Below are 20,679 nucleotides of genomic sequence, written 5' to 3' on the forward strand. Positions count from 1 at the left end.
TGAAATATTGCTATATGTGCAGCACGCCAGAACATGGAGAGCTTCATCTGTTCTGTCTCTCCTCTCTTCGTGCTCCCTTTCTTTCTTCCTATTCTTCCTCTCTTTTCTCCTTCTCTTCCTCTCTTTTCATAAAGTCTCATGACTAAGTTTGCATAAAGAGAAACAGAGGGTATAACATTTCTCCTTGCCATGAAGTAGTGCTTCCAAGTGTCAAAACTAGTTAAGGTCAGATGGATCTTAAAGATCCTCCAAACTTCTGTTTCCTGAAATTGAACAAGGCCCTTCTCTTAAGAAGTGACGTAGCATGGTCGGTGTGGGTCAGTTGGATACGTGTCATCCCTGCACTGAAAGGTTGTTGGTTTGATTCCTGGTCAGGGCACATGCCCGGGTTGTGGTCTCAGTCCCCAGTGGGGGGCTGCAGAGGCAGCAATGTTTTGCTTTCACGTCGATGATTCTCTCCCTCTCTCTTCCTCTCTCTCTAAAAGTCAATAAATTATTAAATAAATTAAAAAGTAATCTGGATTCTGGAGCTCTTCTGGTGCCAGGCTTGCTGCCTCTGGGTATCTTTTTGTCTTGTAGACCAAGAAGGTTGGCAGTACCTGTTTCCTGTGAAGGATGCATCCCTGAGAAGTCAGCTAACCCTAAAGTTTGTGGACAGGTGGCCCCTGGAGTCGTGCCTGGAGATCCTGGCCTACTGCATTTCAGACACAACTGTCCAAGCTGAACTAAGGTGTGAACTACAGAGAAAGCTGGCGGAGCTGCAGATGTATCAGAAGGTACAGATCCTGGCATCAAGAGAAAGGACCTGGATTTCTCACTCTGTTACCAACTGTGTCTAGTCTATTCTCATGTGATGGTGGATTCTAAGAAACAAAATCTAGGCCTGGCTTTTGCTTTGCATCTGGCTTCTGTTCTTAAGTGAATAACGAGGAGGCCTCCTGTCTGGTTCTTATTTTATTTACTCCTATAATTTTAACATTGGATGATGCTTTATAGTCCACAAAGCCTTTTCTCATATACAGGGTGGGGCAAAAGTAGATTTACAGTTGTGAACACATGAAACACAGAGTTTATTTTTGTATTATTATTTGTTAACTAGAGGCCCAGCACACGAAATTATGCACGGGTAGGGTCCCTAGGCCTGGCCTGCAATCACGGCCAATCTTCCCTGGCTGCCAGCAGCCGGCCCCACCCCTCGCCGCCACAGCCAGTTGCCCTCTGTGTGTGGAGCAACTGGTGGGGTCCCCGGCACCGCCCGCATCCACCACCACCCACCCCCGGTTCCCCATTCCCCATCAGCCAATCAGAGCCTGCTGGCCGGGGAGAGAGACCAAGAGGTTGGCCGGTAGGCCCCGATGGGGTGATCAGGACCTGCGGGCTGGGGGCAGCTCCTGCATTGAATGTCTGCCCCCTGGTGGTCAGTACACATCATAGCCAACCGGTCGTTCCACCATCTGGTCAATTTGCATATTATGCTTTTATTATATAGGATTATTGTTTTTTCCATACGAACAACTGTAAATCTACTTTTGCCCCACCCTGTATATTTGAGTTTGTGTATGTTTTATGTCCAATGTGGAGATTTTGTTGTTGTTCTTCAAGAGTTTTTCTAGAGCTTATCTCATAATATGTTTTTTTAAAAGATTGTTTTAAATCTCAGCTAAATTTCAAAAACCATTTTGAAAGGATGCATTTATTTCAAAAGTGAAAGATTATTACAGGATATGTATTACATTCAAGATCAAGAGGCTCAGGGAGACAGATTTAGGTGATAACAAATATAAAATATAAGCTAATTTTCCATGTGTACTTGGAACTGAACAGAGCCCCACCAGGGAAAGGCAGATGAAAAAGAGGTTCTTTCCACTCTTGCTCAGCAGTTTTCATTAGGAGCTAAATGCTGCATGCAGGGTGATCCCACAGAGCATTCAGACCAGCAGAATGTCTTGGGTAGAGTTTTGAGGTGGAGGAGCATGGGGCAAGTGACCCTAGAACAAGCTGTTACAGAAAGCTCTGAGAACTGTCCACACAAGTGAAAGGCCCCCATCCAGACCTCACCACTCAGTCTTCGGCCCTGATTGTGCTTCCCCGGTAGTTCACTCTCTTCTAAACAGTCTTTGCCCTATTTGCTCCATTCCTTCTCTCTCCTGGCAAGTTATGACAGCTGGCTTTGGCACAGAGACCTCAGGATGGCTCATCCCTGGAAACTCCAATGACTCGTTCATGGAGGAAGAAGCTGCATTGTGGTTTGATAGCTTTTCCTGTCTTTTCTTAGATTCTAGGTTTGCAGGCTACCCCAGAGTGGTGTGACTGGCAGACCCTGAGAAACTGTTGTGTTGACGACCCATCAACTGTCATGAATGTGATTCTAGAAGCAAAGGTACCATTTTCCTGAGTAATATTCCCCTTCCTTCTCTTTTCAGAGTTACATCTCTCTGGCTAGTTGTGTAGACCCTTCCCCCTTATCAATGTCCAAATTTTTTTATAACTACATCACATTCTTTTTCTGGTGTGTGTATGTGTGTGTGTGTGTGTGTGAGAGAGAGAGAGAGAGAGAGAGAGAGAGAGAGAATTACCAATATACAGAGAAGTATAAAAATAATAACAGTTCCCGAAAAAAAAAAAATAATAATAATAACAGTTGATGCTTTTGTGCTATCACCTTGCATTCATTTTCTGCACTGTATACACTGGGTACAAGATGTATACGTAGCAGTGTAATTGCTGTGTCATTGGCCTGGAGCATCTCACCTTCATTAAGATGTTGCCAACTGCTCTTCAAATCAGTTGCCCCGGTTATACTTCCACTCCCAGTTCCTATTGCGCCATATCCTTACTCACTTTTGGTATTACCCCACTTTTCACTTTTTGCCAATAGGACGGTATCTCATTGTTTTAATTTTCATTTCCATAATTAGTAATGACTTTGAATATGTTTTCATGTGTTTATTAGACATTTGAAAGCTATATAGAATTTGTCTACCTTCTAAGGAGCTGATATACCATCGTTCAAAATGTAGATATGCTCATTCAGATGTTCAGTCATCCAGGAAACATTTATTGAGTGCCTGTTATTTGCTAGGCTCTGTGCTAGATGGTGGTGAAACAAAGATGATTAAGCTTAGTCCTTATGCTAGAGCAGCTCACATTTTGGGAAGTGGGCCAATGAGAGACAGTATTCCTAGGAAATTATTATTTATCAAGTGACAGAAGTAAGCCCAGATTGTAGCAGGAGCATCAGCGGGGCATCTGCGTAGCCTGAGAAACAAGGAAGCATCCTGAAGAAGACAATACCAGGCAGACTTGTGGGGAGGGCATCCCCAATGCCACCATGCTGGAATACTTGGACAAAGCCCAGGAGATTCTGTTCCCTGGAATTGTGATCCAGAGTTCACAAATTGGGGGTGAGGAGTAGCAAGGAGGGACATGGGTGGAATCCAACCCCACACATGTCTGTTTGGCCCATGCAGTATTGGTCTGCAGAATTTTTATTTTTTATATTGATTTCATTGCCAACATTTTAAAATAGGGACCTTTTTAATTTAAAAATTATTTTAATTTTTTTTAAGACTAATACCTCTGGACGGGCACATTCCTGTGGCCATAGTCAAAGCTGAGTAGGTGTTGTCTCCTTTGGATGGCCTTCTCAGTCTTGTCCACTTACACTGTATCTCTCAGGGCTGACACCAAGTGTCAGTCACTGTATGTCTTCTGCTTTTCTTTTTTATAATACAGCTGAGATGAAAATCATATCGTTAACAGTCACTCTGCTTCCATCATTTTCATAACTTATCTGCCCCTCTAGTCCTTTGAGTTTATGATCCCACTTTAACCCTTTAGTGAAATTCCCTTCAGCACTTACCAAACTTTCTGGGGCTTTAGCAGACTCAAGAATGCTGAGAAAAATCAGGCAAAAGCTGCATGAATGCCAAGGCCAGTCATGCAAAGGTATTGAAGGTGTGTGTGTGTGTGTATTTCCTTCCAGGAGTATGGACTGTGTGAGGAGTGGGGCTGCCTGTACCCCATTCCAAGAGAACACTTAATCAGCCTACATCAAAAGCATCTTCTTTATCTTCTAGAAGGAGGAGATCATGAAAAGGCTCTGCAGGTAAGCCTCTAACTTTTTCCATTTGGGCGGGGGTAGGGTGATACAGGAAGGTTAGTGAAATCAGATGGCTTTGTTCCTGCTTAATTTTGTGCAAATATTTGCGATCTCAGGTCTGCCCCTTCTTGTCCTTCAGGAGGTGGTTATAGTCTGAATCTTGAGCAGACTGTGACTAGCTCCGCATTAGGTAGCAGAGGGAAAACTGGGTCCAGGATTCTGCTGGATCCTGTCAAAGCCATCATTTGTGGAGCTGAGGGGTATGGTGAAAAAAATGAGTGCAGAGAAGGAGTTAGTCTAAAATGCATAAATATTTTGTTCTCAAACAAAGCAAGGCTGGACTACATGTTCTACAAGCTTCACCTTTCTCCTCTACCCTTCTCCTACAACAGCTTCTGCGAAGAATTCCTGACCCTTCCATGTGCCTTGAGGTCACAGAGCAATCCCTTGACCAACACCCTAGCTTGGCCACATCTCACTTCTTGGCCAACTACCTCACCACCCACTTCTATGGAAAACTGACTGCTGTTCGACACCGTGAAATCCAGGCACTGTACATGGGATCCAAGGTAAAGAGGAAAAGCGGGTATTGGGAAAGCATGCTCGAGGGAGAGACTGTTGGCCCAGCTCCCACGACAGAATTTGCCCTGTCAGTGGCTCTTTACCCGCCATCTTTGGCCTGTGCTATATAAAATCTGTACCCTAGCAGCCCACCATATCCTAGTATCCTAGCTGAGTCCCTTAGGACTTGTCATTCTTTTACTGCCCCACCTCCAACGTGAATTTTATCTGGTCTTTTTAAGTTCTCTTTATGCTATCCCTGGCATCTGCTGTATCAATTCTGAGCATGTATTAGAATCACCTGGACTTTTTGTTGTTGTTGTTTGTTAATCCTCACCCAAGGATATTTTTCCCATTGATTTTTAGAGAGAATGGAAGGAAGGGCTGGGGAGAGGGGGAGGGAGAGAGAAAGGAAAAAGGGGAGGGGAAGGGAGAGGGAGGGAGGGAGGGAGGGAGAGAGAGAAGAAGAAGAAACATCAATTGATTGCCTCCTGCTTGGGCCACAACAGGGGACAGGGATCAAACCTGCAGTCCAGGTACGTGAACTTGACCAGGAAGTGAACCCAGGACCTGGGCCAATGCACTATCCACTGAACCACACTGTCCATGGCACCACCTGGTCTTTTTAAAAATACCAGCAGTTGACCTCCACCCCCAGATCAATTAGAACTAAATCTCTTGCAACAGGGCCTGGCTGTCTTCCAAAGGGATTCTGGTGTGAGGATTTAAAACTACTGCTTGATAAAGGGTTAATTGTCTAGGTAATATGATGAGGAAATAGGCCCTTACCTTTGATACATAACCTTAGAGACAATAATAGAAAAAAATCATAAACTAGAAAAAGTAATCCAGTGAAGGAGTGTTTGGAGAGAGATGGGGCCTCTGACACTCTTCTAACAATTCTGATTGGCAGTCAGATAGACTGCCCACAAACAGAATGAGCACTGGGACAGCCAGGAATATGACCACTGGCCCACTTGCTAAGAGTTCAACTACATAAAATGTTCCTAAAATGTTTCTTTTGATGCATTGTAACTAAATGGGGGACTCCTTGAAAACTGGCAATGAGCAGAACTAATGAACGTATTTCAAGGCTAGTGATAACAACCTCCAGAAATTCAGAATAATCATTCACCTGTAGGATATTGGAGATGCCAGGTTAGGCAATCCATGGATATCATCTTAAATTGCTCATTCTAATAAAGCCTTAAATGGACAGAATTGTGGCTTTAAGGTGAGACAGAGCTCAGCTATTTCTGAAGGGTCTAGGCCAGAGGTCAGTAGTCTACCACCTGTGGACTAAATGCACTCTTGAGCCTACTTTTGAAATCAAGATTTATTGGAACACAAGTGCATGCATTCACTTGTATTATCTGTGGCTTTTTTCCCACTACACTGACATATGGCCCACAAAGTCTAAGATATTTACTGTCTGACTCTTTACAGTAAAAGTTTGCTGACCCCTCCTCTAGGTGAAGGTACTTGGAGTGTACTTTTTTTTATTATTATTGATTTGAGAGAGAGAGGAGGGGAGAAGCGGAGGGACATCAATGTGAGAAAGAAACATTGATCAGCTGGGGATCAAACCCACAACCTGAGTATATGTCCTGACCAGAAATCAAACCCACAACCTTTTGGTGTATGGGACAATGCTTCAACTGAGTCATATCCTATATAACAAAAGCTTAATATGATAAGTGTCCGGCGATTCGACCAGTCTCTATGATGCACACTGACCAGCAGGGGACAGATGCTCTGACAAGTAGTTCAGATTGCTGCTAGGGTCCGGCTGATTGGGACTGGGCGAGAGGGGCCGGACACGCCCTGGAGCCCTCCCTGGAGCCCTCCCGCAGTCCCTTCCCAGCCAGCCAACCTCCCGTGGTCCCTCCCAAGCCAGATTGTGAGAGGGCACAGGCCAGGCCAAGGGAACCTACCAGTGCACGAATCCGTGCACTGGGCTTCTAGTAAAATATATAAACATAAATAACAACATCTATATATGAAACAACTATATCATTTCTAAAATAGCCTGACAGTATTTATTACCACTTGGTTAATCTTATCTGCTGAATTTTAAGTATCATTTCTAACCCTAAAACTAAATTTGGTTCAATATATATCAAATATTAGGCTGCTAAATGCCATAAAACATATTATACATATTAATTATGTTAAGTAATTAAAATTTCCACCTATTCAACCACTTTTAGTTTTATACACTCCCTTGCTAACTACTATACTGGACTAAATTTTTTTTTTAATTTTTTATTTATTGAGTTGAAAGAGAAAAAAGAAACATCAATTTGTTGTTCCCCTTATTTATGCATTCATTGGTTGATTCTTGTATGTGCCCTGACTGGGGATCAAACCCACAATATTGGCGTATCAGGACAATGCTCTAGCCAACTGAACTATCCAGCCAGGCTGGACTAAAATTTAATTCAACAAATCAGTCATAGTATATCAGATCTATAAGTTATCACCTAAAGAAAAAATTGATAATTTTCATACTGGTTTTTATAAATAAACTTGGCCCCGATCTGCCTGGCCTGCACCCTCTCACAATCTGGGACCCCTTGGGGGCTGTCAGAGAGCCGGTTTTGGCCCGATCCCCACAGGCCAGGCCAAGGGACCCCACCGATGCATGAATCCGTGCACTGGGCCTCTAGTTTTTTAATATTTTTTTAAATATATTTTATTGCTTTTTTTACAGAGAGGAAGGGAGAGGGATAGAGAGTTAGAAAAATCGATGAGAGAGAAACATCGATCAGCTGCCTCCTGCACACTCCCTACTGGGTATGTGCCCATAACAAGGTACATGCCCTTGACCAGAATCGAACCTGGAACCCTTCTATCCACTGAGCCAAGCCAGTTAGGGTTTTAATGTTTTTATTGATTTTTTTTTTTTTTTTTTGAGAGAGGAAAGGAAAGAGAAAGAGAAATAGAAACATCGATGAGAGAGAAACATGGACTGGTTGCTTCCTGCACACCCCACACTGGGGATGGAGTCTGCTACCCAGGCATGTTCCCTGACCAGAAATAGAACCAGTGATCTCTTGGTGCATGGAACGACACTCAACCACTGAACCACACCGGCCGGGCTGGCATGTGCTTCTTGTTTGCCGCCTGGAGGATTTAGATAGGAGTCCAGCCTTGCTTCCTACAAGACTACTAGCCAGTTTCAGTAGTTAGCCATGTACCCTTGGTCCCTAGCACCTTCCCTTTCCCAGTAAGAATCTCGGCTTTCTTCTGAGGTTTGGGTACAGTTTTCTTTACTCTGTACCCCACAAACAGGTTCTGCTGACCCTGCCTGAGCAGCACCGGGCCAGCTATTCCCACTTGTCCTCTAAGCCTCTGCTCATGCTAGAGCAACTGCTCATGAACATGAAAGTAGACTGGGCCACCGTGGCTGTGCAGACTCTGCACCCGCTGCTAGCAAGGCAGGAGATCGGCTTCACCATGGACGAGGTTGACTCACTGCTCTCCAGATATGCGGGGAAAGCCCTGGACTTCCCATACTCTCTGAGGGAGAAACAATCAGGTAACTGCCAACACCCTAGGGGGGCGGTTCTACATGGAGTAAGAAGTACTATGCTACATCCTTAGTTTTAATTTATCCTCTTTTATTATTTTGAGTTGATGGGGATTGAAAGAGAGTAGGAGAGATCTTGGTCTTGGAGGAAGTAGCAAGCTAACCAGAATTTTTAAATGGTAGATCATCACTGTGTGCTTGATGGCATAAAGGTTTGGGAAACGAACGTATTGGAAGTGGTCTCTGTGTGGCCTTGGTGCAGAAGGCCTTTAAGTGCCAGAATGTATAGAGGGTCTCAACAGCTACCACTGGCATGTGAGCTGACTTGGTCTCCAAGAATGAAGAAAATGAAGTCAATATGGGCTGATGCTCCCAGCCAGCTCTTTTGTTCTTACTCCCTATCCTCCAGTGGCATTATCTTTCACTTCCCTCTGGACGTACTTGGATTTATTTTGTAAAGTCCTAGCACCTACTTTATTTTCTCACATGCCTTTATAAACATACTTTGTTGAGGACTTTAAGAAGTAGGCTTAGAAGTGCTCTACCATTCCTTTTATACCTGGTAGGATCACGGAGTGATAGCCAGTGAAAGGAACAGGGCTTTGAACTAAATACCTCGCACAGTGAAGATGCTTACGGTAGAACGATATTCTAACAGCATTTTCCCCTCTACAGATTCTGAGATTCACCTCCAGGAAAGTGTGGGTCAGGCTTCAGACCTCGAGACCTTGACTAGGTCACCATCAGCAGAGTTCTCTTCCGCTACTACTCCTGGTCAGGGTAAGGACCGGTTCTGAGAGTCTCCCAACTTTTAGTTCAATCTTACAGAATTCTGACTTTCTGATTCTTTTACCCCTTTTTTAAATTTCCCATTACAACATCCTCACTGTTTTTCTTGGTTTGTTCCACTTTGTATACCCCAGAAAATTCAGCATATAGTTGACCCTCATTATTTGTGGTGGTATATCTTTAGTTTCTACTAACATTAACTTAGTGAATACTGAACCATTGCTGCTAGGAAAACTATGTACACGGGTGTATATAGATACATATCACATATATATCTTTTTCTTAATACATTTTTATTTATTTCAGAGAGGAGGGAAGAGGAAGAGAGAGATAGAAACATCAGTGATGAAAGAGAATCATTGATCGGCTGCCTCCTGCACGCCCCACACTGGGGCTCGAGCCCGCAACCTGGGCACATGCCCTGACCGGGAATCAAACAGTGACCTACTGGTTCATAGGTCAACACTCAACCACTGAGGCATGCCAGAGGGGCAATCACATATATATCATATATACAGATTAGATATATATATCACAGATTATAATCTTAAATTGAAAACAGTTTGTACCAGTAGATTCTATTTTACTTATTTTACAAAAGAGAAAAAGAGGTTCAGCAGTGTTAAGTGACGTGCCTGAGGCCTCCCACTATTGGTACTAGAGTTGGAATTCAAGCCCTGTCTAGCCAGCCCCAGAGCTGAGCGTCTTGCATGCACTGTCCTGTCTCCTACCATCTCCATCTTCCGTCCTCTGAACTAAAACAAGAAAGCAGAACATCACCCTTTCAACCTGTCAGGAGGCTTAAATTACTCACTGCTCTGCATGTCTCTGAAAGCACTATAAATACTGATTTTAAGGTTACAAGTAAATTTTAGCCAGTAGGCAAATTCACAAATATGGAATCTGTTCATAAGGAGGATTGATTGTATTTAGTCCTCGTGTTTATTCTGCTGCTGTGCTGCACTTAATTACTTATGTCCGTCACCCACACAGGAGGCAAGCTCCTTGAAGGCTCGGCCATGTGCTGGTCACCCCATTTTACCATCCCTTCCGCTCTCCCGCACAATGGCCTACACTCCAGCCCCTTGCACAATGGCCTACACTCGAAAGAAGCTCAGCAAGTGTTTGTTTTGCCAGCAGTTGGAGCAGGATTCTGGGGAGAGATCTATAGCCTCTGTTCTTTTGGGTGCTGCTGAGAGTCACTATGTTCTTCAGTTTTCTTTTTCTGTGACCTGCCAACATTGCTCTGCAAGGTGACAAGAAATCTCCTTAGATGCCATAAAGAAAGACTGTGGCATTTCATGGCCATGCTTTGAGAATTAGTCATGCTTCATGGTAACCATCAGACCTGAGGGGAGGGCTCAGACTTACAGGTGTATGGGCAGCTTCACACGTCTCCGCAAGGCGGCCTGAGCAACTTTGGTTTATGTTTTTGGGTTTTTATTTTTAGCTTTTTATTATGTTTCAAAACACAAGAATAGAGAGAATAGTGCAATGAAGTCTTATTGCCCAGCTATAATAATTATCGTCCCGTCAAGGGAGATAGATCAACCAAAGGACTTGTGTGCTTGCATATGAGCCTAACCAGTGATCACAGACAACAGGGGGAGGGGGGCATGCGTGTGGGGGGGTTTGGGAAGGGAACGGGGGGGGGGGGGGTTTGATGACAAATATGTGATACCTTAATCAATAAAGTAATTAAAAAAAATTATCGTCCCGTGATGACCACACTTGTTTCATCTACACCCCTGTCCTTCTACTGGATTATGTTGAAGCAAATCCTAGATATAATTTTATTTATAAATATATCAGTATATATTGCTAAAAGTAAGGAAATTTATAAAACAAAACCATAACGTTATTATCATACCTAAAAACAAGTTAATGATTCCTTGCTATTATCAACTACCCAGTCACTATTCAAATTTCCCCGGTTGTCTCATAAAGTTTTTTTTAGAATTGCTTTTTCCAGAATCAAGATCTAAATAATGCTCACACATGACATTTGGCTAAAATATCTCTTAAATCTCTTTTAATCAATATCTTCCCTCTCCCCTCACCCCCTATTTTTTATTTGTGGAGGAAAGTGGGTCATTTGTCCTGAAGAGCATCCCACATGCTGGACTTTGCTGGCTGCTGCCCTGTGGCAATCTGGGTCTTTATCCCTATATTTGTAGTGTACTCTGGTAGAGATATCTTAGAAACTTGATTTGATTCAGGCCTAATATTTTGGGGTAAGTATGTTTTATGGGTGCTTGTGTGCCCCCCATGAGGAGATACACAGTGTCCAGTTGTCTCTTTTCTTGTGATGCAATCACCCAGTAATGATCATTAACTGCCTTGTTATTTCACTAGGGATTCATAAAGTGGTGAAATTCTAATTCTCTCATTCCTTCCTCATTTATGAGCTGAACTATTCATCACCTTGTCTCTGACTTCTGCCTCTGATTCCCAGGTGTCTCCATTGTACGTTCCCCCAGTCCGAAGGAGAGGAGTGTCCCACAGAGCCAGCCCCCTCTGGAGTTTGTGCCCCCAGCGACGCCCCCGGGCAGGCACCAGTGGGTACCGGATGAGAGCGAGAGCCTCTGCATGGTCTGCTGCAGGGAGCACTTCACCATGGTGAGCAGCATCCGACTCCGGCTCTGTCTGAGGGAGAAACTAAAGAGAAACTCGAGTTTGTAATCACCTCATGTCCCCAAGATTATTGGTATTTTCAGAAGAATTACCAAATCTAAGACTTTGGATTTATCTTTGACCTGACCAGAGTGTATTTTTTGGATTCAAGCAGGTGGTAGATGTCCTGAAAGAGCCTTAAATTCTAAAATCTTTGCCATTCTCATGAAAAAACATAAAAGAGGCAGATTGATAGAGCAGGACTCTAAACATCAGAAGACCTTGTTCCAAGCTCCCCTGTCTTTCACAATAAGACGGGTGACTGGTAATGGTTATATGTGCTGTCTCTGGAAGCAGAAGACCTGGGTTCTAATCTCAGCTCTGCCTCTTATTAGCACTGTGACCATTAACTTCTTCAGTCTCAGATGCTCACTTATAAACTCAGGATGATATGTCATTTGGCTCATGTCATTGTAAGGGGTAATTACATAACAGATGTCACCACACTTAACACAGTGCCTGACTGGTATATTACTCAGTGCTGATGAAAACGAGGATGATGTAAATTCTCTGTGTCTGTTTCCTCCTCTTTTATAAAAGAGGTGAATATGTTTACCAACCTCTTATAATGAAATGAGGTAGTGCTTGTGACATACTTTGAAAAAAGAACACTTTTTCGTCATCATGAATACCATGGAGAAATCTGATCTGCGTTGGCTGAGAAAGTCCATCCTTCTCCACTGTTTTTTGCTATATATTTCTATGTTGCCTCCACAGACAGGTAGATCTTATCAGGAGCCATTGCTAAACTGCTCATGACTTACTTAGGCACCTTTGCTCCTCAGCTGAGAGATATCTTTAAATCTCAGCTTCTCAAAGGCAAGCACTAGTGTGTTCTTTCTCAACAGAGGCCAGGCACCTGGTGTTCTTCATAAGTCACAGGGGCTGACACCAAGGATAAATGGATTAACTCTTCTACTCACAGTTCCCACAGTCTTACCTACTCTTCCTCCCCTTCCTTCTCTTCCCTCTGACACCCCTCAGTTTAACAGACGTCATCATTGTCGCCGCTGCGGCCGGCTAGTGTGCAGTTCCTGCTCCACTAAGAAAATGGTTGTGGAAGGCTGCAGGGAGAACCCTACTCGCGTGTGTGACCAGTGCTACCGTTACTACAACAAAGAGTGAGTGTTCTGCAGTGGGGCTGCTACTGTTACTGACCACACACCCTCCCTCAAGTCCTTGCACTCCTAGGAGGCTCCTAGGAGAGAATCTCAAATCTGGTTAAAAATGTTTTTACTTAACATTCACACTGAAATGCCATGAACTCTACAATGAAACGTTTGTCCTTGGTCAGAGAAACTTCTAAGAAAGGAAATAAGAGTGAGAGGAAGCCAAGTATAAGGCTCTTACGTGACGTTTTCTCTGAGATTAGGACATTTGTTCTACAGCCCAAGCCCTGACTCGGGTCACTGATCTCAGTTCACCAACCTCCTCACCTGTGTTACAGCCACTCTTGCTCCAGATGGTCTCAGCTGGACTTCAAGGGACATATTCCTACCTGCTGAATGTTTGGGCATCACTTTCATCAGCTCTAATCTATCTAGTCATCCTGGCTTGTTATCCGTAATTACAAGAGTCTTTCCAGTAATCCTGTGTGTTCCTACACACAGTTCACTTGGTGACAAATTTCAGAAACTGCTCATCCCTCTGCTAAGACAGATTAGGGCTGTGTTGGCTGACTCGGTGTTGCTCAATTATTCCCACTACTTCTAGCAGCAGAGGAGGCTGAAACTAAGCAACTATCCAAAAGCAAAATTACTTTGAATTTTTCATGTTTTACTTACAGACTTAAATAGATTTTACATTTTCTTCAGAGGTGTAACAGCATTTTTGTGTTTGTTTTAAAATGAACATTTTTTGTCATTATTTACCATGATGATTACTGATCTTGTAGGAAGGAAGACATGCCATGCTTATACTATAGTTTCTGTGACCCTGGCATACCACTGCCTCCCTCAGTGTGGGGACGGGAGAATTATCTGTCTACCATACTGCGGAGATTTGAAATGAGCAGTTAGTATTGATGGGGATTCTTTCACTCATTAGTCACTCAGCAGTAATCACTTTGCTCTCAAGGAGCCCCCAATTAGCGGGGAGGCAGCCAACAAACAGACCACACAGTCATTGAATAAGCACAGTGGTCAGGTGGGTTTCCGAGGTGTGGCACCCGGGCTGAGTCTTAGAGGATGAGAAGTTAGTAGGAAAAGAAGCAAAAACAGAGCATGCCCAGAAATGGGAGGAACAACTGCAAAGGTAAGGGTAAGGGTAGGAGAACGTGTGGGTCATTGAGGAAGTGTAAGTAGGTAGGAGATGTGCTAAGATTCTGGCCAGTGTACCTTGGACTTAGAGGCTGGCAGCTGAGCCAGGAGGACTTGGGCAGTGGCACAAGGCTTGGAACATGCCCTTTGACAACATGGGTTGGGGTTGACCAGCGGGCTGCTCATGCAGGTCACGATTTATGACTCAGGACCTGAGTTCTGGCTTGTAGTGTCACCTGAAGTTGATCAGAGTCAATGGTAGAGTTGACTCCTTTGGACTTTTATGGGTTGAGCATAGGTTGTGAGTGGCAGGAGATGGTCTCAGGAGGTAGCCAGGTCAGGTCACAGGGGACATTGTCTGCTGAACTGCAATGTGAAATGGTTTTACCCTGAGAAGCTACTGAGAAGCTGAAAATTATGAAGAATTTTAAGCACAAGCATCGTTTGACCAGATTTGCACTTTTGAAAGGTTGCTGTAGCTGTAAAGTACAGAATGGGAAGCTATGGAAAAGGCTCTACCAGTAAATGATGAGGACCCTCTCTGAGGCAAGGATAGAGAGAGAGATGGGGATATTTAAAGGGGCATTTAGGAGATGGAATGGACAGGAATTGGTGAGTGATTGGCTGACAAGTGAGGGAGAGGAAAGAGTTTTGGATAATTTCCTATCTCACCCGGGTAACGGAGTAAAGGTCAGTGCTATACCAAGCTCAAATCAAAGAGAACGAGGAGATTCAGGCATTTCATTTTTTCTTTCTCTGTTTCCAGTGGGCCAGAGGAGAATCCAGGACAACCAGAAGGTAAGGCTGAACCACGTTGCCTGGGACTCTTTGTTTATATGCTCAGATTGGCTTTTCCTTCCTTGTCAGCTGCAATTGGCATGCCCTTTGACAGCATGGGTTGGGGTTGACCAGCGGGCCGCTCATGAAGGTCCCCTCAGTCCAACCGGTTGGCCCAAGAAAATTCTTCGCATTTCAATCAAGCTCTTTCCCTTAAAAGTTTATCATCATATTAGTCTATCATTCTGGCCCATTACTTTCTAGCAATGAGAAGGCCAATAACCAAATAACTTGGACCTTAACTTATAGTAGGTTTCAAAAAAAAATTTTTTTAATATATGTTTATTGATTTTAGAGAGAGGGAAATGGACAGGGAGAGAGAGAGAAACATCGATGTAAGAGAGAAACATATATCGGCTATCTCCTGCACACCCCCTTTTGGGGGATTGAGCCCACAACCCAGGCTGTGCCCTGACCAGGAATCCTTTTGGTATATGGGATGATGCTCATCCAACTGAGCAACACCGGCCAGAGTGTGGTTTTTTTGTGGTGTTTTTTAACCCCTAGGTTCCTGTTCACCATCATACTACCTCCCAAGGCTCCCTCGTTCCTCCTAATTAACCTCTGTTAATAGCTTTGGCCTATACTCTTCCACAGCAGGTCAATTTTTGAGTAGCCAGTGGCTCAGCAGTCCATTTGACATGAACCGTTCAGGTTTGTGTGGCAAACACTGTAATACTCATCCCAGGTCTCCCCTGGGGAAGGAAGTTTGAGGTTCCTTAAGGAGGTCTCCTAGAGGAAATAAAAAGGACCAAGCAAAGAGAAAGGGCACTCAGCAGGCTAGGATCTGCCTGCAACTCACGCCAGCTCATGGGGCTGGGCTAGAATCGCCTGCTGGCCAGTGGCTGACACAGATGGCATTCTCTTCCCAGCCCCGGACAGCGCCAAGAATGAAAGCCCACCATACTCAGCTGTGGTCAGAGTCCCCAAAGCACCTGAGGTAGAATGGATTTTGGACTTGAATGAGGAGGAAAATGAGCTGGTGCGGAATGAATTTTACTATGAACAGGTAACAGCAATAAAATTCAATGGCCATTTGAGTTTCTTTATGATGTGTAGTAGTATGGTGGGAAATGCAGAGATAGGTGAACACAGCCTGGCCTTCACTTGCTTAGTTTAAACAATATGGGAGCTAAGACAAGTATACCAGTTACGGCAGAAAATGAAGAGCATCATAGGAAATGCACACGAGGAGATCAGGAAAGGCTTCCTGGAAGAGGTAGCATTTAAGATGAGCCTTAGAAGTGTGTAGAAGTTTGACAAGCAGAAATTTGGGGGTTAGGAGGGGAGTGAAGATAGGGGAAGGGCAAAGAGTGCAAAACTAAAACATCTGAGCAAAGGTTCAGTGTCATAAATTGCAGGTCAGGTGGAGAATTGGAGATGGTTTAATTTTAAGGGATAGGGTGTAGGTAGAGAGGTAGTAAAAGATAGGATTAAAACAGGCTATTTATGTTTAGGGACTTGAATTCTGCAGTAAGGAATATGTCCTTAGTAGGCATCAGGGACAGTGAAAGGTTCTGGAATGTGCTTTTGGAATATGAATTATCATCAGTGTGTTCAGTGACTTTAAGCAAAGGCTTCTCCAGGTGGTCAGACAAGCAAGGTGACCATCATACTCCAAGCCGGTAATAAAGAAAACCTGTGTTAGTGGGACATAGACTGGAAAGAGGAGGGTCCTGTGAACATTCCCAGGAAGTAGGGAACACGTGAACACAGCTGCTTTCCTCCCAGTAAGGTGATGAAACCTAGCAGCCAGAGCTTTGGCGGTGCTGCTTAGAACACATGGAATTTGTTCATTTCCACTTCCGCTTTGCTGTGGAATGTTGGCTCCTCCTTCAGTGTTTTCCACGCTTTGTGAAGCAGGAAGAGTAATTCCCACCATCTAACTGCCTGTGAAGAACGCGTGGGTCCCTGAACTCCCTGTGTGCTTCTCTCTTCCTCCACACTGGCCAGGCCCCCAGCGCCTCCTTGTGCATCGCCATCCTGAATCTGCACCGGGACAGCGTTGCCTGTGGCCACCAGCTGATTGAGCACTGCTGCAGGCTGTCCCAGGGCCTCGCCAACCCAGAGGTGGACGCAGGGCTGCTCGCAGACATCATGAAGCAGCTGCTCTTCAGCGCCAAGGTGATGTTTGTCAAGGCCGGCCGCAGCCAGGACCTGGCTCTTTGTGACAGGTAATGGGAGTAAGTGTCTGTCCTTTTGCCTGGCAGTCATTTCTATCCAGCTTCTCTTCCTGGCCCCACTGTGAGTTTTCACCTCACCATCCTTTCTGCCAAGACATACTGAAATGTTTACATCGCAATTTGATGTTAATGTCATGCTGTTACCAGATCACAAGTGGTCTTCCTCACCCTACCTGAGCAGCCTGTGTCCGTCCTTCTCTGTCCCTGAGTGCATCCTCAAGGCAAGGATTCTCTAGCTGTACCCAGTCAGAAAGAACTCCAAGACTCTGGTTGATTTGTGGTTAGAGTCAATTTAGAGGAGCACCTTTAATCGCTGTGGAACTTTCTGGCTTTTAAAGATGTGTTTTCCCTGAGTTGTCCAGTGCTTACCCTTGACCAAAACTCTACCCCAACCTTGACCAAATTCAGACTGTGGCCTCAGGGAGTTCTAACGAGAGACCTGTAAAGCACGCTGGGGACTGATGTATCCCTGTGTCACAGGTAGGAATCTGAGTCATAAAGTAGAAATATCTTTGGAAAAGGTATGATTAAGCCTCAGGTCCCTGCACAACCTGCTCTGCCTCCTTTTATTAACTTGACAGTGAAAACTCCCAGTTCTCAGCTTATCCACCCAGTTGTGTGACTCATGTTGTGTGTTCCCAGCACTCAGTCCTAGCTGAGTGGAAGGAAGTACCTCGGGCACTTGCCTGCAAACTCAGCAGCTGGCATAGAGTAGAGTGGATCTCAGCTTCCCCACTTCCAAGCTCTGTCACCTTGGACAAGTCTGTTCACCACTGTGGGCCTCAGTTTCCTCCTCTATAAAATGGGTATGACAATAATACTTATAGGGCTGTTACGAGGACAAAGTGAGAATATCCATGTAAAGGGCTAAGAACTGGGCCTACTACTCCAAAAATGTTAGCTTTGTTATTATTTTTAAATATTTTCATTGATTTCAGAGATGGAGAGAGAGATAGAAACATCAATGAGAGAGAATTATTGATCGGCTGCCTTCTGCATGCCCCCTACTAGGTATCAAGCCCACGACCCGGTCATGTGCCCTGATCTGGAATGGAACCGTGACCTTCTGGTTTATAGGTCAAAGCTCAATCACTGAGTCACACCAGCCAAGCAGCTTTATTGTTTTTATTCACAAAAAACAAAAGGTTGAGAAAGATAAAAGGAGGTGGGACAAAAAATAGAAGGAAGTTTGAAGAAGTTAATTTCACTCATATCAAGAGGTACTAGATTCTACATCATTTCTCAAGTTGATAAATTAATAAATAGATATAACATGTTAAATAAAGTTTATAAATAACCATGAAAAGAACCAAAAAGCTACCAATTATCAGAAATGGAAAAGAAGGGTACACAGGGACAGAAACCCCTTCATATAGCAAAAAGGTAAACTTAAAGCAAAAATTAAAATATGTCTAAATACAGTATGGGGCAAAAGTAGGTTTACAGTTGTAAGTACATGAAACACAGTTTATTCTTGTATTTATTAATTATTGTGTTATTTTCCATATGAACAACTATAAACCAACTTTTGCCCCACCCTGAATATTTTGAATATTAATAATGTAAATGATATTAAAGTTTTATTTATTTTTTTAAAAATACTCAGATTGGGAAGGGGAATAGACTTAACATTAATTCCTATACTTCCTTCAAAATCTGTTATAGACTAGAGGCCCAATGCACGAAATTCGTGCACTGTAGGGTCCCTAGCAGCTGCTGGCTGCTAGCTAGGTACTCCCTCCCTTCCCCTGGCCACCTGCCACCACCGGGGCCTCCCTTCCTTCCCCCAGCTAGCCCCGCCCCCTGGACGAACTCCCAGTCGAGGGGACAATTTGCATACTACGCTTTTATTATATAGGATGGAGGAAATAGCCACTTTAGGCTGAGGGCAGCATAAGTTAAGGAAGTCCTTAGTTCAGTAGGATTCTCACCCACCCCCAGGTGGCTGGGGCTTCAGCAGTGGTTTCAGATTGCACATCCTTTCTCCCTCCTCCCTGCCCTCCCTCACTCCCCCCCACCCGGATTCAGAGACACCCACTCTGGAGAATCACTGTCTTTATGCCCGTTTGCTGAGGGGAGTGGATACATCTCCCATGTGTGTTGAGAATTCTTGGTTTGCAGAGTATTTTTCTACGTCTTTAATTCATAAAAAACTCACACCCTCTGTTACAAATGAACAATATGTAGCGATAACAAATTTGCTTTTTCACACTGTTCTTTCCTACTCCATTCCCACTAGCTGAGAATCAGTAACGCACTGAATCCCTGTTCAAGGAAATCGGTGGACAAGTCAGGATCCACAGGGTCTTTTGCTAGAATTATGTTACAAGATTTAAGAACCTTGAGCACTAGACAGAATAATCCAGCTCTCTGGGCTTTCTGTTATGATAAGGTTTTGCAATCACCAGGTGTCAGGAGCACTGAAAGGTGGCAGTCTGAGTAGGCGGTGATGAGAGCCCATCTTTAGCCCAGGGAAAGGATGTCGAGTCCGGGAGACTAGAATCCGAGGAAAAGGCCAGGAAGCCCTGCCCAGCAGCACCTCCGGGAATGGTAATGATGTGAGCCCTGTGCTGACCAGGAGTGCAGGCCGTCCATACAGTCTCTGTGCTCTGTCCCACGCAAGCAGGGTTAAAAAGGACCAAAAAGCAAACAGGAAACTTAAGAGCTTCCAACATTCAGTGTAAAGGCCTTGCCTCAAGTAGAAGACCTGAGTGACCCGCTCCACCTGTTAATCCCTAACGTTTAATGAGTGCCTGCGAAGCTCCTGACACTGTCCTAAGCCCTTTCACTTGGGTTATTTCATTTTTATATTCATTTTACAGATGAGTAAATTGAGACAGAGAAAGGTTAACTAGTTTGCCTAAGATCATGGAGCAGCTAAATGATGGAGTTGAGATTCAGAGTCTGGCTCCAGCCATCTCTCAGTGTCTCTGTACCTCTCAGCTCTCACTATCACAGTTCCATTGGAAATAAATAGCACACCTTTAAGCAGCAACTATTCTTAGTAAGACTCTGTGGAGCCTCATTGCCTTGTCCTTTTCCTCCCTGCAGCTACATCAGCAAGGTAGACGTACTGAATATTTTAGTTGCTGCTGCCTATCGCCATGTCCCATCTCTGGATCAGATCTTGCAGCCAGCTGCAGTAACCAGGCTAAGGAACCAGCTTTTGGAAGCTGAGTACTACCAACTAGGCGTTGAGGTGAGACAAAGACAAAGCTTACTTCTACCCTACTGTAATGAATTGCCTTGCAAACAGGTATTGCATCTCAGTAGTTCTTGGCCATGAGCAAGTACCCAGGCATGACCAGTTTGCCTAGGTGGGGGGTGGGGAGAGATGATTGGCAACAAGGGGATAGAATAGGTCTTCGGGACTCTCGGGCCTTGATGTAAGTACCTCTAACTACAGGAGCTATTTGTCCTCCAGGTCTCCACAAAGACTGGACTGGATCCCACTGGGGCGTGGCATGCTTGGGGAATGGCCTGCCTCAAAGCTGGGAACCTCACTGCCGCACGGGAGAAGTTCAGTCGCTGTCTGAAGCCCCCTTTTGACCTCAATCAGCTGAGTCATGGCTCAAGACTGGTACAGGATGTGGTTGAGTACTTGGAGTCCACAGTGAGGCCACTCCTATCCTTGGTAAGAGCTCAGTGGATGAAGGGTCCGCTCAGGGAGGGAGACCCAGGAGCAGTAATGATCTGGGGACAAGATCAAGTTCCACTCGGCTGACAGTGGCAGGCTTGGGTTTT

General features: G+C 44.5%; 1 protein-coding gene across 1 annotated transcript in view; it reads left to right on the top strand.

Moving 5' to 3' along the window:
- ZFYVE26 (zinc finger FYVE-type containing 26) overlaps window positions 1–20,679 on the top strand; it is a 65,313-nt gene that overhangs the window by 31,878 nt on the left and 12,756 nt on the right. Inside the window, exons 22-34 of the mRNA XM_028141521.2 lie at window positions 580–776; window positions 2,276–2,380; window positions 3,986–4,108; window positions 4,495–4,671; window positions 7,958–8,204; window positions 8,871–8,975; window positions 11,440–11,603; window positions 12,642–12,778; window positions 14,682–14,713; window positions 15,625–15,761; window positions 16,706–16,926; window positions 19,987–20,134; window positions 20,360–20,569. Of these exons, the coding sequence (XP_027997322.2) occupies window positions 580–776; window positions 2,276–2,380; window positions 3,986–4,108; window positions 4,495–4,671; window positions 7,958–8,204; window positions 8,871–8,975; window positions 11,440–11,603; window positions 12,642–12,778; window positions 14,682–14,713; window positions 15,625–15,761; window positions 16,706–16,926; window positions 19,987–20,134; window positions 20,360–20,569 (2,003 nt within the window). The remainder of the gene's footprint in view (window positions 1–579; window positions 777–2,275; window positions 2,381–3,985; window positions 4,109–4,494; window positions 4,672–7,957; window positions 8,205–8,870; window positions 8,976–11,439; window positions 11,604–12,641; window positions 12,779–14,681; window positions 14,714–15,624; window positions 15,762–16,705; window positions 16,927–19,986; window positions 20,135–20,359; window positions 20,570–20,679) is intronic.

Source organism: Eptesicus fuscus, chromosome 5 (genome assembly GCF_027574615.1).
Source record: "Eptesicus fuscus isolate TK198812 chromosome 5, DD_ASM_mEF_20220401, whole genome shotgun sequence".
NCBI lineage: Eukaryota > Metazoa > Chordata > Mammalia > Chiroptera > Vespertilionidae > Eptesicus > Eptesicus fuscus.